At 42.8% G+C, this 15,842-nt stretch overlaps 1 protein-coding gene across 1 annotated transcript in view; it reads left to right on the top strand.

Annotated features, from left to right (window-relative positions):
• Positions 1 to 1,201: 1,201 nt before the first annotated feature.
• The window catches only part of TEC (tec protein tyrosine kinase), a 34,602-nt gene continuing 19,961 nt past the window's right edge, over positions 1,202 to 15,842 (top strand). The window contains exon 1 of the mRNA XM_009642302.2: positions 1,202 to 1,380. Within this exon, the coding sequence (XP_009640597.1) occupies positions 1,243 to 1,380 (138 nt within the window). The 5' untranslated portion in view covers positions 1,202 to 1,242. The remainder of the gene's footprint in view (positions 1,381 to 15,842) is intronic.

The raw sequence follows: 15,842 nt of genomic DNA, 5'->3' as shown, positions 1-15,842 counted from the left end.
TTCTAGCCCAAGCTGCGGTCGAGGTCCGTGCCTGCAGCGTGCCCCGGCGTTGGAGCGTGGCTGGAGGCGGGGGCCGGGCGGTGCAGCGGGCAGGTCTGGCAGCAAGCGAGCAAAGGGGAAGGTAATGGGGGGGAGGGGGAAGGTTTCTGGAACAGCTTCTCCACAACCTCTCCCACACCTTTCATTCCTGCCTTCGTGCCGCCTCATCTGCTAAGCCTGTGCAGGCAGCAGTCTGTGCCGCATGATGAAATGTCTGCTTGGATCCATTCCCGAGCTCGCGTCCCAGCCCAGCGGGAGAAACACCCACACCCACGCAAAGCGGAGTGGCACGGCAGGGTGGCAGCGAGCAAGCGAGGGAGGAGGCCAGCTGTGCTGGAGCTGGCATCGTTGCAAAGAACAGAGAGATTGCCTGACACGTTCTTTCTGGCAGGGCTCTGGAGCCAGCCTTGCAAACCAAGTAACTGTGGGTGCGTTTGTTTTTATGCACTCCGAAGCCTGTCCTACAGGTATCAGTCATGGTGTAAAAACTTTAAAGCAGCTTGACGTTACTGAGCGACCAGAACTGTCAAAAGTGAATGATTTAGATTCTTGATGGTCAGCATGAAGTCCTTCTAAGTAGAAGATGGGGGGCATATGCTTAGCAGTTTCTGAAAAATAAGCTCTAATTCTCTGTTCTCAAATTGACATCTTCTAAACGACCATTTGTGTCTGAAAATTTTTATTAATATAATTGGGGTGAATTTTCAAAATTGCTTCTACTGATCCATGTTCAATTTCGTCTATCAAACATTTTTGCAAGTGGCATATATATAAGGCACAGGCCTTAGCAATTAAAACTTCGATAGACATTAGGACTTTGCGGTGAAGAGCAGTTGTACCAGTTGTTGGCCTAGAGCACATTTTGGACTTCTCGCCCATATTTTCTGTGACGTAGCCTGCAGCGTCCCTTATTTCATCCCAGTCAGGTACAGCTTCCGGCTTCCTGGGAACGTGCCAGTGCAGCCCTCAGCTGAGCACAGCTTGAACTTTCTTGTCTAATAATTAACTTCTGTAAACTTCCAGATGCTTAGGGTGAGCTCCAACCTTCTGTATATTCAGGTAATTTCATTTATAAGTAGAAGCTCTTTTTACTACAGAAATCTCCAGATCTGTGATCCGCTAAAGAATATCATAATGATTTTTCTCTCTTCTTCACAGGAACTGATATTCAATGGCTAAAACCAGAGGTGTCAAGCGGCTGAAATGGATATGACTACTATCCTACAAGAGATTTTGATTAAAAGATCACAGCAGAAGAAAAGGACTTCTCCACTAAACTACAAAGAGCGGCTTTTTGTACTTACAAAGTCTATGCTAACATATTACGAAGGTCGAGCAGAGGTAGGAGATGCAGATTTACACTATAGACTGCCTTTGTTCCTTTTTGCTTGTGTATACTATTGGCTTTTCCTACCATATATCATACTGTCAGGAGTGGATGGCGGCAATAACCATGGGTGGCAATGAACCTGAGCTGCCATTTCTCTTTTCTCTTATTTATAATGCAGATTTACAGAGATATAGATAACTTACCTGGTAGTCAACGTGAACTGGTTCTTATTCAGAGCAGTAGTACATAGCTAGGATGCCAGGAATACAATAAAACAGCTTTTAAAGCTGGTCGTCAAAGCTGATTGCTTTCTCTCTTCAGAGAGATGGAAGATCACTGCTATCACAAAAAAACTTATGATTGTAGTTGCTGGTGGCCATGTTTACTGTGAAGGCCATTACTTTCACATCTGGGACTTAACTGAATTCAAACAGGAGAAGGAGCATTTGATAGGAGCAGTGCGCTGCAGCCCAAGTTCACTAGAGATGAGATCCATTAGGGTGGATCATGTAACCTAGTGACTGAAATGAAGCTGGAAGCCGTTTATTTTTGGCATGACTAACACTTCATTGCTGTTACCACTTCATGTAAATTCAGTTACACCAGAAGTCAATAGTGTAAACTAGGCAAATCCTCAAACCAGCATTTTTCAAATGAATTCCAGACTGTTTCATCAAGATGACCTGCCCTGTCATGTCTTTTAGTCTTACCTCTGATGAAGGAAGGGGGGGTACAGGAGAGCTAAGGCAAAGCACATTTCTCTGCCAGAGCTTGTGCTTGCTGCGGAATTGAGTTCACTTACCGTGCTTCAACACCACAGCAGACTATTGTAGTTGCCATTCTCCAAATATAGCTTGGACATGGTTGAGGGTTAAGGATGAGATCACAGAACCACAGAATGGCTGAAGGTTGGAAGGGACCTCTGGAGGCCATCTGGTCCAACCCCCTTGCTCAAGCAGGGCCACCTAGAGCGAGTTGCCCAGGACCATGTCCGGATGGCTTTGGAAAATCTCTGAATATGGAGACTCTCTACAACTCTCTGGGCAACCTATGCCATGTTTGGCGACCCTTTTAGTAAAAAAGAGTTTCCTAATATTCAGGAGGATCCTCCTGTGTTTCAGTTTGTGCCCATTGAGTATTGTTCTGTCACCAGACACCGCTGAGAAGATCCTGGCTCCAATTTTTTTACACTCTTCCTTCAGGCATTTATATGCATTAGTAAGATTTCCCCTGTGCTGTTTGTTCTCCAGTCTAAACAGTTCCAGCTCTCTCAGCCTTTACTCATAGGAGAGATGCTCCAGTCACTTCATCATCCTTGTGGCCCTTTGCTGGACTCTCTCCAGTAGCTCCACGTCTGTTTTGTTCTGAGGAGCCCAAACCTGGACACGGTGCTTCAGCGTTACCTCACCAGTGCTGAGTGGATGGGAAGGATCACCTCCCTTGACCCGCTGGCAATACTTTGTTTAACGCAGACCAGGATACCATTTGCCTTCTTTACAACAAGGGCACATTGCTGGCTCGTCTTCAACTCGGTGTCCACTAGTTGCTTTTTTCTGCCAAGCTGCTTTCCCCTGTGTCCTGGTGCACGGGGTTGTTCCTTCCCAAGTGCAGGACTTCTTTGCACTTCCTGTTGAAGTTCATGAGGTTCCTGTCAGCCCATATCTCCAGCCCATTGAGGTCCCTCTGGATGGCAGCATGACCCTCTGGTGTATCAGCCGCTCCAGCCAGTTTGGTGCAATCAGCAAATTTGCTGAGGGTACACTCTGCCCCATCGTCCAGGTTATTACTGAAGATGTTGAACAGGGCTGGAACCGACCCCTGGGGTACAGCACTAGCCACTGGCCTCCAGCTAGACTGTGCGCTATTGACCACCACCCTCCTGGTCCGGCTGTTCAGCCAGTTTTCAATCCACCTTAGAACATGAACTTACATTTTTTTCCTGTCTATGGAGTTAAAATACAAACTTATTTTAGAAAGATTTTTTTTTTTAAAAGAATGCTCTTTTTTTTTTTTTTTTTTTTTTAAAAATCTCAGAGAATAAATAGGTGGGGGCTTAAAAAGCCCTGTAAAACGTGTCTTGCATGCTTATTTTGTGCTAGATCACATTCAGGTCAAATAGAAATGTAACAGGTTTTGCAGGTCTAGTTGTTGCTGTTTAAGAAGTTACCACCTCCAGCTTTCCTCTTCCAGTTTTACCTTTCCCCTGCACGTTAATGTCCTCCAGCTAAAACACCCTTCAGGAGACTGACTGGTGGATCTGTCTGAGAGGGGGATTTAAAGAATTGGTTTTATTTGCGGTGAGATGGAGCGGGGCTGCCCTCAGCTCTGGAGGCAGTAACTCCTTAAAATGTTCCAGCCTGAGATAAGGACTGTTGGGGTGAAAATATACATTACACCTATGCTAGCCCGGCAGTTTGCTGCTGGAAGAGGCAGGTACATCTCCTCCCTGTCCTAGCCTCCCCCATGCACTTGAGTTGGTCCTGGTACTTCTTGGAATCCATACTGCTCTGAAAAAGCTTGCTAATCATCAGAAAGATATTTGACCTGGTTTTATTTTTGCTGGATTAGTGTTCTGCTGGGTTAGCAAACTGTGTTAACTCGGTAAAGGATTTAACAAGTGCCAGAGGCGGTGCCAGGTGTTGGCGGAGGACAGGATGCTCTGGCTGTTGACAGCAGCAGGTTGTTAGACTGGCTCAGCTGTAACACATAGCTTTCCAACCTCAAGCCCTTTTCATTTTCACTGTTCCTCCCACTTTAGAATCTTTCAAACATTAATCAAGACTTTAGTAACAATATTGTCTGAAAATAATAAGCTCTGATCTTAGAGGGGCACACTGAATATTTCTGTCAGCAATACTTGGCCTCTATTTGGAAAAAAGAAATTACTGCATGACTAAGATCTCCATGACACAGTGGTAGTTACTCCTTTGTGTCACTGGGCAACTGAAATGGAAAAAGTTTGGGGGTTTTATCAGTTGTTTGGTTTTTTTAAGCCAGTGATGGTGGCTGTAAATTTGTATTTACAGTAAGACAGTTGTATATTCTGATGGAAGCAATTTATATGAAAAGAAAAAATTATTAGAGATTAAAATAATTCTGGCCTATTTGAATAGTTGGAGGTTTATTGCCGGAACAAATGTGACTACTGTGTATGCTGGTTGAATTTAAAGATATGACAGATGAAAGGATGGGTATGGACTGATCTCCCTTCAGGCTTGGCAAGAGTCAAAGTCCAGATTGGTAAGATATGCATGGAAATCCCAAGCCAAGAGGATCCCACACCCTCATTTTAATCTCCTAACTGTAGTGGCAGCAGTCTGCCAAGAGTGGCTGAGTTCTGCTCCTCTAAGCAAGCGTATGATTCCCCATGTGGTTGTTGGCCAAACTGAACTCTTTTCTTGGTTTTTTCCATTTTAACTTTTATGGGAATTCAGTAGAGAGAGTTCAAGAAGAACCCAGGTTTTGTGGTCATGTGAATAGTCATACCACTTCTTTTTAAAAACAAGATTAAATTAAATCTCGTTAACCAGATTAGTCAATACTCAAAGTGTGGGCAAGTTGGGACTGTAAATAAGGCAACGGAATTAGATATGTGGTACATCTGGTGACAGAAGTGGAACATTTATGACAACAGAAAGCAGCCAACCATAGCAAATGTTGTTCTTGTAAATGCTGCTGAGAGATTTAATTGACCGTCTTCTGTGCAGACGGTGGTGAGGGATCACTTGCTCTTTGACCAGAAACTGCACATTATAGAAGCGTTCTTCTCTCTATTTTTTTTTTTTTTCTGTCATATGTCTTGACAAAGTGCCATAAACCCACTTGGAGCAATAAATGATTATCTCATAAGCATGACTACTGGCAACAGAGTAAAATCTTGTTTAAACTTGCTCATAACCTATGTAAATCTTTATACATGCTCTCAAGCAGCTCAGGCACCTGTCATGGTACCAAGTGCCTACAGTGAAGCTGGAGCTGCGCTGCTGCCACGGGAAAGAGAAATGTCGCTTTTACAGTTGGAAATATCACTGGACTGTAGGTCATGGAGGAGGTGTGTGAACTATTGATGAAGCATAACTACAGAATCAGTAAAAAGGCTGAGTTTCAAGACCGGTTTCAAAGCACAGAGACCTGAGGAAGGAGAGTCCTGGTTTAGGTCACCTGTGCAAAGCTCTACAATTAAGAAAATGTCATAGGAAGCTTATTTTGTGTAGGAAGCCAATAGGATCATGGGGTTTATGGTTTAACTTCTTCTGGGTGTTATGCTCTTTGGTAAAGAAAGGGAGATGTATCACCTTAAGGTTGGTTAAAAAGATGGATGTTAAAAAGCTTGAAAGTAAAGATACATCAGGAATTGACTTGCCTTAAGCATCACGGAGATGAATTTTTAATGTCAGAAAAGAGGAATATTCTGTTTAAGCTGGAGGTGGCTTCTGGCTTTGGCTTTTTTCTTTTGGCATAAATTCTGTGAGTTGGTAAGTGTAAATGGTGGGGAAATGCCATTATTGCTCTATTGTGCAATATTGGGTTAACAATATTTACAAGCATATAAAAGGCTGGGTTAACGTAAGTTTCATGAAGCCTTCAATAGTTTATCAGCTGTCCTTGTTGGAAAGAGTATTTTTCTGTCTTTTTTTTTTGTTTTTCCCCTTAATGTTGCAGAAGTGGCTGATGAGATCTGAACGTGATGGATCCCATTTGTAATGAACACAAAAATTCATTGTAGTAAGAAATAACTGAATCGGCCTCCAAGCACAGAGTGCTGATCATGAACGTATAAAAATAGGGAAGAAATAAAATGTTGTTGTGGTTTAACCCCAGCCGGGTGCCTAAACACCACACAGCTGCTTGCTCAGTCCCCCCCCCAGTGGGATGGGGGAGAGAATTGGAAGAGTAAAAGCGAGAAAACTCATAGATTGAGATAAAGACAGTTTAACAGGCAAAGCAAAAGCTGCGCACGCAAGCAAAGCAAAGCAAGGAATTCATTCACTGCTTCCCATTGGCAGGCAGGTGCTCAGCCATCTCCAGGACAGCAGGGCTCCATCGCATATAACCACAACTCCAAACGTCCCCCTGTGACCATGACTCCAAACATCCCCCCTTCCTTCTTCTTCCCACCAGCTTTATATGCTGAGCATGACATTGTATGGTGTGGGATATCTCTTTGGTCAGTTGGGGTCAGCTGTTCCAGCTGTGTCCCCTTCCAGATTCTTGTGCCCCCCCCAGCCTACTCACTGGCGGGGTGGTGCGACAAGCAGAAGAGGCCTTGGCTCTGTCTAAGCGCTGCTCAGCATCAACTAAAACATCCTTGTATTATCAGCACCATTTTTAGCACAAATCCAAAACATAGCCCCATACTAGCTACTGTGAAGAAAATGAACTCTATCCCAGCCAAACCCAGCACATTCTCCACCCCTTATTTCCTACCATTTGCATCATGCTCAGGTCTCATGCTATCCAATACATTCTTCATTACCCACCACCCTCCTTCCCATCCTTTGGTAGACCACACATATGATATCATTCCCTTAAATGTCCCCAGAATGTCCACTGAGTTCATTTAGTCCATGACTTTGGGCTCAACCTGTTACAGTGGTTGCTCAGGACAGGAGAGGCTGCGTGTTGCATGGAGTTACTGGGCACCAAAGCCAGCTCGGGTCAGGCCACTGCTGCATTTGCGCTGCTTCTTGTAAGGCTTGTCCTCCATTGGTCCAGGAGGTTCTCGCTACTGTAATTCCCATAACATGCAAGTCAAATCATAGGTTACGACAATTTAAAGATATAGCCATTACAATCTCCATGTCTGGTCCCTTTGGGCCAGACAGGGTTTAACGTTGCAATGAAATTCTCCCCTTGCCTCTTCTCTGGCTTGGACTTATCCACAGACTGCAGTCCCTTAAGGCTGTACCTGCTCCAAGTGGAGCCTTATCTATGAGCTACAGTCTCTTCAGGGGTATACCTGCTGCAGCATAGACTTGTTCACAACTGCAGTCGCTTTGAGGTGCACATGTTCCAGCATGGCCTTCTGCATGGGCCACAATGCCTTCAGAGCTAGAGCTGTTCCAGCATGGCCTTACTCACAGCCACAGTCCCTTCGGAAGTAAACCTGCTCCAACATGGTCTTACCCATGGCTGCAGTCCCTCCAAGGGAGTACCTGCTCTATTGTGGGCTTATCCATGACCACATGCTTTGAGGTGCTTGAACATGGCCTCATGCACAGCTATTGATGCTTCAAGATGTCTCTGCTGAAGCATGGACTTATCCATAGGGCCACAATCCCTTCAGAGGTGCATCTGCTGTGGCACAGGCATAACCATGGCCATAGATGCTTTGAGATGTAGCTGCTCTGGTGTGAGCTTATCCATGGTGACAGACACTTCAAGGTGTCCTGGTCCCACGTGGACTCATACATGGGTCACAGTCCCATTGACTGGAGTTCACACTGGAGTTCCAGCCTGCCCAGGACAGCAGCACAGAAACAGCAGCAATGCCCTGGCCATCGACTAGCCCAGGTGCATCACTATTGGTGTTATCAAAATGTTCCCAGGCATAGCAGAGTGAGATGATAAGCAGTACAGCAAGCAGCAAAAGCAAAAAGCAGCCACTAACAAGCACTAGACTCTAATATACGGTAAGGCAAGCCAGCCCCTTGGCATGCACAGAAGCCTGATGATTAAGAGCTAAATGGCAATAACAGCTGTAAATTTGATCTAGCATGTATCTTCCTTTTCTGAGTATGGAGATGAAATAACTTATGCATGGGCCCTAGGTACATTTGGCCATTTTCTGTCAAGAGTGGCCTCATATCTGGCATATCCAACTTTAAATGCTCTGGAGTTTATTTTCAAAGGTGTGATGCATTCACGCTTTCAGCTGACTCTGCTTGGAAAATCAAACCTAAGTGTTTATCTAGGAGTCCACCTTATCAGTTGGAAATATTTCAGTAAATATCAGCTGAAGAGTTGTAACAGAAAGGAATACTCACTTCACAGCTCTACCAGTGTGCCTGGTGACTGGCGTCCCACAGTGCAGCTGCCCCACACCTTCCTTTGCAGAGTGGCATAGCTGCTGCAAAGCACACCATCCTTTATTCCTCTTGAGTTAGCCAACACAACAAAGGACACAGAAATAGCATTCAAGCTACTGCATCCACCAGTGTGGTCCACCAAGTACTCTTGGTCTATCCTCTTTCTCCTTGCGTGGCAATCAAGTTTTACTGTTGTGAATTCTTCCTCAGTGAACGGTCAGAAGATGTGTCTGAACTGGGAGAAGACATTAGGGCAGTCCGATGGCCCTGACCAGAGCAGGCTTACTGCTGCCTTACAGAGTAGCCATGGTAGCAGGTAATATCTATTTCACACAAGTTTTAATTAGCTCATGCTGGCAGAGCAGCTCACTTGAACTAAAAGTGCCACCAGACTAGAGGTTTTTGCTCTAGGTGGTATTTTAGGTGAGGGAAATTCTTTGAGATGAAGGCAAGATAATAAACGTAGGTGTTAAAAGTACTTCTCGTCACTGGAACAGTTGAAAGAAGCTGATTTGCACAAGTGAGATGTCCTGCTAGTTTGTTGGTTTGAAAAATTTCACATTTATGTTTCTCATGAGCGTGGTGCTTCCACAGAGCTGACAGAGACCCAGTCATATTTTATAAATTATCAGTGTGCAGACTGTTAGTATCCTTGGATCTGTTGGAGTTGTCCAGTGTTCCTTTTCACCATGGTATTTCTCTCTCTCAGCTTGCTTAGCAGTGACACTCTTTAGTTGGAAAGTGTGCTGATGTTTGTGGTTTGGTTACTGTCCTCCCACGCATGGCGCGGCGTGCTCACATTAACCTTCCCAGCCCACGTCAGCTTGCACTGACCTTGAGTATGAAGCTGAGTATGAGCTTACAAATGTGAAATTGCTTTAGGCTTTAGCATAGTTACTGCTTGCTCATGTTCACTCTATGAATTACAGTTTACAGCAATATGCGGTTTGTCTTGGATTTTGCATTTTCAAACGGTATAGGCTAAATCCTGGTCCCCGTGGTTACCTTGCATGTGTTTGGGTGAATGGGGGTCTGTGGTATTAGAGGGGGGACAAAATGGGGGAGAGGCTGTGCTGCACGGTGATGTTGGAATAGGCACAGCACTTACCTGTTTATCAGTGTGCAGAAACCATTTGCTTCTACAGAGAAGGCAAATAATAGCCCCAGAGGGAAAACATTTGTGAGTCATATTTAGGAGGATGCTTCTGTGGAGTCTAGGAGAAGATGGCTTTCCGATGAGCTGATCTTGGGAGGTGCAGAGAGCTCTTGTCCTCACTGGCACTAGTGGTATTTGCCATCAGGATCAGACTTGTGTGAAAACTGTCTTGCATAAACAGAAGAACTGTTAGGACTATCAAAAAACAACCAGGGTATAAATGAAAAAAAACCACCCCAGAATAAAAACTTGAACATTCTTGGGGGTTGCTAGTTTTGAAAGTCTCCTCCTAAGGAAAAAAGGTTCTTCTGCAAGAGTTGTATTTGGTTCTTGTAATTTGAATAGAGAGGAGACAGAAGCTACTGAAATTACCGTGGTGATATTTTAAGGAAGGAAAAATAACTTTAAAAGTTCTGGGGCCCACTCTAAAGCTGCAGGTTTCAGGGTAAAATTGTGTAGCTTCATTGCAACACCAGTCTTGTGCAAATACTTCCTTTGGAGCATAACAACATCATATAGAGTTCCAAAAAGCTATGCTAATTACTTCTTTTTAAACAGAAGATTAATGTGTATTGATTCCCCTGTTGTTTATTCCTGTAGTGCTTATCCTTTATTATTTTTAATTACTCTGATTTATATGGTTTCCTTAGTCATTGCATAGGTGATGAAATTCTTTATATAGGTGAAAGCACAATTCAGTATTAAAATGCTTCTGATCACTTCACTGACTACTCTTGTTTTTTAATGTAAGATAAATAGCTTCTGCAATGAGTGGATTAGCAGAGACTTTCGTTCCAAGTCATAGGAAGTAATGACAGAGCTTTCTTAAAATACTTGCAAGTTCACAAAATAACTTTATTCCAGCTAGACCTGGAAGAGGACTGTGAGCTGGCTGCTGTTTGTCCTCTAGGAAGCAGAAGTGGATATATACTTCCACATGAATCATGTAGAAGCCCTTAGCTGGGCTTACTGGGGACATGCCTTCACAACTGTCTCTAAGAGAGGTTGTGGCTTTAGTTTGGTTCAGCTCGTACCGTCTAGCAATTTGTAATGGAATTAAACACATTTTTTTTCCCCAGCATTGTCAGAAAAAGAATGAATCAAAGCTTTTAAAGTGCAGTCAGGATAGATAGATTGTTTAAAACACACACACACACACACACACGTATTTTTATATATATTAAAAAAGATGTAATTGCTAACTTGTAACAGTGATTTTCTCCATAAATTATGGTGCTGAGCAAGTACAGCGATGTATTTACAAGTTATCCCACCTAGAATGTTGCCTGTCACATCCATAGAGAATATTCTGGTTGTACCTTTTATGGAAAACTAAACAGTAAAAATACGTGATGGAATTAGAGGGCTTTTCAAACTTTTTCACAAGATCTATATTTAAATGCTAACTCAGAATATGAGTAGCCACCCTTTCTATAATACCTCTATAATGACTACAACCATGGCTTTTACAGATTAGCAGCATTAGGAAAATCGTAAATTTTAACTTCTTTCTTTGCACTTTATTATGTAGAAATCAAGACAGAGAATTAGCAAGTGACTTGGTAATTGTAGATGACTGACCAAGGGATACTCTTCAGGTTGTAGTTTGTCAAGCAAACTCACAGGTATCTTTGTTGATATAGCAATACCTGCATTGTGATTCCTATATACAGAGATCTCTTTGCTCAGATAGAGTAATAGGATCATGAGATGCCCATCTCTGATGAAAAAGAGCAATGTAGGAAGCTGAGTCTTGCTTCAAGTAAATACACAGATGTAAAAATTATATAAGCCATGTTATGTTGATTTAATTATTTTGTGATGGCTGATAGTCCCCCACAACAGCACTGAACGCTTATTGCGAAACCCCAGTCCTTCTGAGCAGCTGCTTATCAAAGCATCACGTACATCAACAAGTGAGGAGAGACATAATGCAAAGCATTGATAGATGTTATGGTAACCAGGAAAAGTTTTACCACAAATTAGTTACCTATGCCTCTGTTGTATGGTAGCCTGGGGAAGAGGAGGGTTGAGCTCGGACTGTAGCTATTCACTGCTCAAAGCAAACATAGTGAGGAGGCAGCTTTCCTTTAGGAAATGAAGTAGATCAAACAGTAGGAATGAATTGTCCAAAATACAACTCTGCATCAAGTTTGTCAGCATTTTGAGCTATGAGGTGAATGAACGAGAAGACCATGTTCTGCAGCACCAGAAACCTCATGAGAGGAGCAAAAAGGAGTAAGGAGGAAAGCAGCTGAGAGAATCCGAGAAGAAAGATCTTACAGAGAAGATCTGCGATAGGTGGTCTACTGGAAAGCAGTAGAAGTTGGCATTGGGAACCATGAAGCTGGTTCCTGGTCTGTTTGTTCCCATTCCCCTCCTTCCCCCAGATTCAGGAAAATAATTTTTTTAAATATTTTTTTTTGCTCATAGGCAGAACTATTGTATTGATGATGATCTGGAAGACCCCAAATACTGTCTGAAAACCCAAGAGAAGACAGATAACAGTAGGCATAGCTGAGGAAATTTTAAGCAGGTGCAAGTGAAATAACTTAAAGCCATTCATGTGAATGGAGGCAGCTTAACCGATGCATGGAAATACTCCCTTGGAAAGAGCAAGTCAGAAAGAAACTTAAGTTGTAAAGTAAGTTGGTTAAGTTGCAGTAATGATTCCCTGTTGTCTATGACATTTACCAAAAGAAAAGTCTGATATAAAATGAGGATCTGCAGTAATTATCTTTCTAGAAGAATTTTGATGTTTATGAGATGGAACAAATTAGACATAGTTGAAAAGTGTAGGTTGTAGTTATTGAGACACTGACAAGGCATGGATGAGAAGATTTACCTTACGACTAGGCAAGAGTGGATGCGTCTTAAAGGTGTTAAGAAGGAAGACCTGGAAGATAAATGGGATTCTGGAAGGCTAGAGAAGGCCTAGTTTTAAAAAGAGTGCAGAGGGAAAGCTGAGCAACTGTAAGCTATGAAGATAATTTCCAGAAAAGTGTTAGAAAAAAACAGGCTTGTTGAAAGTACCTGGAAGATACCAAAACTGCACATCAGCCAACGAAGATTTGACAAGAACCAAAGGAAAAAAAAAAAATAATCTCAGACTTATCTATGTTCTTTCTTCCATGGGGTAACAAGTCTTGTGGGTAGCAGAGAAGCAGCAGATGCACTGTGTTGTCATTCCAGTAAGGGTTTTGACACTGCTGCATGAGACATTTTCGGATATTGGCATTAGAAATGACCTATATAAACCTCTTGTAAATCTGATTGCAGAACACATGGGAAAGTGGTACAGTGCTCAGTAGGCATCGGTGGCTTGTTTTCAGACTGTTGTCAGGAATGTGGTGTCCTGTCTTGCATTTCAGTATTTTCACTAGTGATATGCTTGCTGAAATTGTTGCTGAAATAGAAGCTCGTTAAATACGGAGATGACATAAAACTTGAAGGAGCTGCAAGCATTTTGGAAAACAAGTCTAGAAATCGAAGTGGTATATTGGGATTAGGTATTTGGTGGGTTTGGTTGTTTGGTTTTTATTTTGTAGACTGTGATTCAGTGTGGACAAGTGCAAAAGGTAAAAGTTTAGGCAGGAATGCTGAAATGTTCAAATACGGAATGAGAATAAGTAGCTAAGAGCCAGACTGTTGCCAGCAGGACCTGGGTGACAGGATACTGCATCATAAGCTGCATATGTGTTAATGATACCCTGTTGCTGTGAGAAAGGCAAATGTTACATTAGGATCAATAAATGGGACTGTGAATCCTTACAATCTGATGATAAGGCATCAGCTGCAGTGCTGCATCTGGTTTGGGGCAATAAGTTTCAGGGAAGATGCCTGTGAGATTCAGGAACAGTGGGAAGGATGAGGTTCCCAAAAGCCTGGACTGTGATGAAGGATTGGTGGAGCAGCAAGTGTTTAAAGCAGGGAGATGGATGGTGATGGACAGTAATCTTCAAAGACCGAAAACCCCCTCAGCTCTGTAGTTGTGGACTCCATCATCTGAACCATGAAAGTGTGGGTAAAGCAGCTGGTGCCTTGGCTAGGTGACCTCTTGGGTCCTGTGATGACCGTGGTCTTGGGCTCTCCTCCCTTCTTGGCTCAATTTGTCCAAGTCTAGTGTTCAGACAGCATGAAGGCTGTATTAGCGGGGTGGCTGAATGAAAGGTGTCACTCAACCTACAGGCAGAGCGATGACCCTGAGAGGGGAGAAAATGGGGCAGAAATGCTACAACTGCGGTGGCCAGACTCAGAGCTCTGTGGGGACTTCAGAGAAAACTGGGAGCAGAGGCTTCCTCTGAAAGAACCTGAAGCTATATGATAGTTTTTTTGAAAGCTGGAAGGTTGTAGGTGAGTTAGGGCCTGATATGGATGGAGGTCTGGCTGATTTATTTTCTGTCCTTTACTCTTATTTATGTTGCTTCCTTATGTGATTGCAGCAATGTATCATAACTGTAATTGTGTACATTTGACTGACTGCCTCACAATTGCAGAAGAGCAAATTACAGATAATGCGTTGTAGTCATGGTTAGGAAGTTGCATCAGTGCTACTATGGAGAATTTATTTTTGTGCTTTTCGGTCTCTCCAGTGCTGATGGTTGGCATCTGCTGAGCAGCCAGGCCACGGTAAAGGATTCTGGGTTTCCTCTTTTGCAGGACAGGGTTTAAGACTTTCTCCTTCTCACTTACATTTGTATTTTTTCCCCCCTTGAAATTCTTCCCAAAAGTCAGATCTTGGATCAGGGCAGGGTAGATCAGAATAATAATCACCTCTCGCTTTTTATCTAGATTCTAGCCATTTTGGAAAGATGACTAGAAATACTTGATACTTGCTTTTCTTAGAATAATAATTAAAAAATTAATTGAATGGAGGCAGGGCATTCTTCAATAGATCTGACACACTGGAAAATAAGGGGATGGAAAATGTGGCCATCCAACACCTAGCTACAGTAATTATATTTGCATAATCAGTAATTGCTTTGGTGAAAATGCCTCTCAAGGGGGAACTGCAGCAGTATCCAGTGCTTCTTATCACTAAATGGCAATGCTATTTAAAAAACCAAAAAAAAGAAAACCCCCCAAAACCCCTCAAAACCAAAACCACCCTTACATTCGGCTTTGGAGCATATTCTACCAGAGAAGTTCTCTACAGGGGGTGTTGGGTTAGCCAGGCTTTTCCGAGGTTTTGTAAAGTTGCAGAGAAGCTCCCTAAAAGGGGAAGTTCGTAATGTTGAGGCCTTCTATACTTGAGAGAACACAAGTTCCATGGGTCACATACTGATGACCTCAGGATTTCCTACATGGGGATAGGCATAGGAGAAAGAAATAGTATGAACAACAAAGAGAGAGAGACAGACAGTATGGGCAAAACAAAATCTAGCCATTTCTTGACAGCCGGGCTGACTTCTGCATGTTTTCATTGAGGTTTTTTTCCCCAGTGGAATGCACTTTGTATTGTTTAACCCCCCAAGCCCACTTTTCTGAGGGTAAGCAGTACAGTATATTCATCAGCAAAGAGGAAATACACTGAAGAAATGTTTTATCTGATAGTGGGAATGTGGGCTTCTTAAGCTGTAAAGCTACTGTATTCAGCAGAGGAGTAATCCAAGTGCACAGAGGATTTTTTCCATATCTGACTATGTAGGTTTAGTGTTATAATCTATTGATATTACTGTCTTACATGTTAAATAATAGGAATAGCTTATTCTTTTTGCATTGCATGGAAACAAGACTTATTGCCTGGACTGGCCATCCTCACTGTGAGCAAGAAGCGGGGCTTCTGAAACTGTAAATCAAGTTTTTGAAGCATGGGCAAGTATGAAGTACCTATGGCATTTTGCATTTTCAGAAGCTTTGTATAGTAGTTTCTGTATAGTCACTTCCCTTTGTTATTTTTAGCAAGTTTTTTTAAAAAAGAATAACCTTTAGTGTGACTTTGAAACATATATTTTTATCTATTTGTTATCCTTATTGTGATATAGTATTTTTATACCTTTGTTACTGTTCTGATCACTTTTCATTCTATAGGCCTCCCTCTAGAGGCATATATCTATCTTCAGAAAAGGGATGGACCAGCTTTGGTCGGTCCCTTGGGTTCACTGGCCTGTGATTTTTCCAAATCCTTCATTAATACTTATGTCCACGTGCATGAATGTGCTGGTGAAATACGACCATTTCTACAGTGAATCTAAACTTTTTCTACTATGTTAGCCATCTTCCACCTCCAAAAACAACCGTGAAAAGCGTCCCTCTGCCTCCTATGGGTTGACATTGCGTAATTGGCCAT

This window comes from Egretta garzetta, unplaced genomic scaffold, assembly GCF_000687185.1.
Source record: "Egretta garzetta isolate BGI_Z169 unplaced genomic scaffold, ASM68718v1 scaffold557, whole genome shotgun sequence".
In the NCBI taxonomy this organism is placed as follows: domain Eukaryota; kingdom Metazoa; phylum Chordata; class Aves; order Pelecaniformes; family Ardeidae; genus Egretta; species Egretta garzetta.
Note: the sequence above shows the minus strand (reverse complement) of the source record. Positions and strands in the feature narration are given on the sequence as shown.